We start from the raw sequence: 1,406 nt of genomic DNA, 5'->3' as shown, positions 1-1,406 counted from the left end.
CTTTGTTTTACAAGTTGAATTTTTTTTTAATTTATATTTTTTTCAGCTTGCACATACCTTAACTAATTCCACGGGCCCTGAAGTTAATAACCATATAAATCTTTAGTGGTTATTATATGAGCAATTATAAAATTCAAACCTGAAACAAAAAAAAAACAAACATTTTAGTTCTAAATTTTTACATGAAGCACCTCCGAGATGGTTTAAATGAAACTCTCTATTATTATCGGTCAAAAATAGCAATCTCAGAAAGTCGTTGATTAATTATCCATCCAAGAGGGATAATTAAATACTATATACTGTACTCGTGTGCTAAAATATATAATTCCATCTTATATATAATAGATATATATCTCCTTTCTATGAACAATTGAAGGCACTTCTAGAAACCAACATAAAGACCCGATTGGCGGCTACTCGAACGTGATATTATCTTCAAATTACCTGACAAGACCGCAATTAGACTTCTTTAGTCATTCCACTGTGGTGTTCGAGCCTACCAATAGCATGTTTGTTTATGTATTTTAAAAATATAATTTTTAATTTTTTTATATATTAAAATTAAAAATGAATTTTAAAAAATATTAATTTAATATATTTTAAAATAAAAAATATAAAACAAAATGAAGTTTCTTGACATTTGGCCAGGATGGTCTCATTAGAACAATTTTTCCCCGGACCCTATATATACATGCGTCCTCCTTTTTTCATTCATAACAAAACCATTTCACATCCCGCTTAGAAAAGAAAGAAAACAACGACATGGAAACCTCCAAGAATTCACTAGCAATTGCTTTTCTTATTGCCTTAGCTATAATAATCCCTCTATCCCTTGCCCAAGACTCCCCACAAGACTACGTCAATGCCCACAATAATGCTCGTGCACAGGTAGGTGTTGGAAATATTGTGTGGGACAATAATGTGGCAGCTTATGCACGTAACTATATTAAACGGCTCACGGGCGATTGCAGACTTGTGCATTCTGGTGGGCCTTATGGCGAGAACCTTGCAGGGAGTAGTGGTGATCTTACAGGCAGCGCTGCGGTGAAATTGTGGGTTAATGAGAAACCAAAGTATGATTACAACTCCAATTCATGTGTTGGTGGAGAATGCAGGCATTATACTCAGGTGGTTTGGCGCAAGTCGGTTCGTTTAGGTTGTGCTAAAGCAAGGTGCAGCAATGGCGGTACAGTCATCAGTTGCAACTATGATCCCCGTGGCAACTACGTTAACGAGCGTCCTTACTAGAGCTGTGGCTCTAGGGTTTGGTATGCAGGAATGCGTGCGTGATAAATAAGCCATGTCATTTGGCCAATGATAGTAAAATGGAAACGATGTATTTCCGCGACTAATTATATCAAACGATATTATGGTGCAATAAAGTTCACTTCAATTTCTCAGGAAAA

At 35.7% G+C, this 1,406-nt stretch overlaps 1 protein-coding gene across 1 annotated transcript; it reads left to right on the top strand.

Annotated features, from left to right (window-relative positions):
* The first annotated feature begins 702 nt into the window (after window positions 1–702).
* On the top strand, window positions 703–1,406 carry LOC133680963 (pathogenesis-related protein 1-like). Its single transcript, XM_062104034.1, has one exon. The coding sequence runs from the start codon at window positions 763–765 to the stop codon at window positions 1,246–1,248; it is 486 nt and encodes a 161-aa protein (XP_061960018.1). The 5' UTR covers window positions 703–762; the 3' UTR covers window positions 1,249–1,406.

This window comes from Populus nigra, chromosome 1 (assembly GCF_951802175.1).
Source record: "Populus nigra chromosome 1, ddPopNigr1.1, whole genome shotgun sequence".
Classification (NCBI taxonomy): domain Eukaryota; kingdom Viridiplantae; phylum Streptophyta; class Magnoliopsida; order Malpighiales; family Salicaceae; genus Populus; species Populus nigra.
This window is presented reverse-complemented; position numbering and strand designations above follow the sequence as displayed.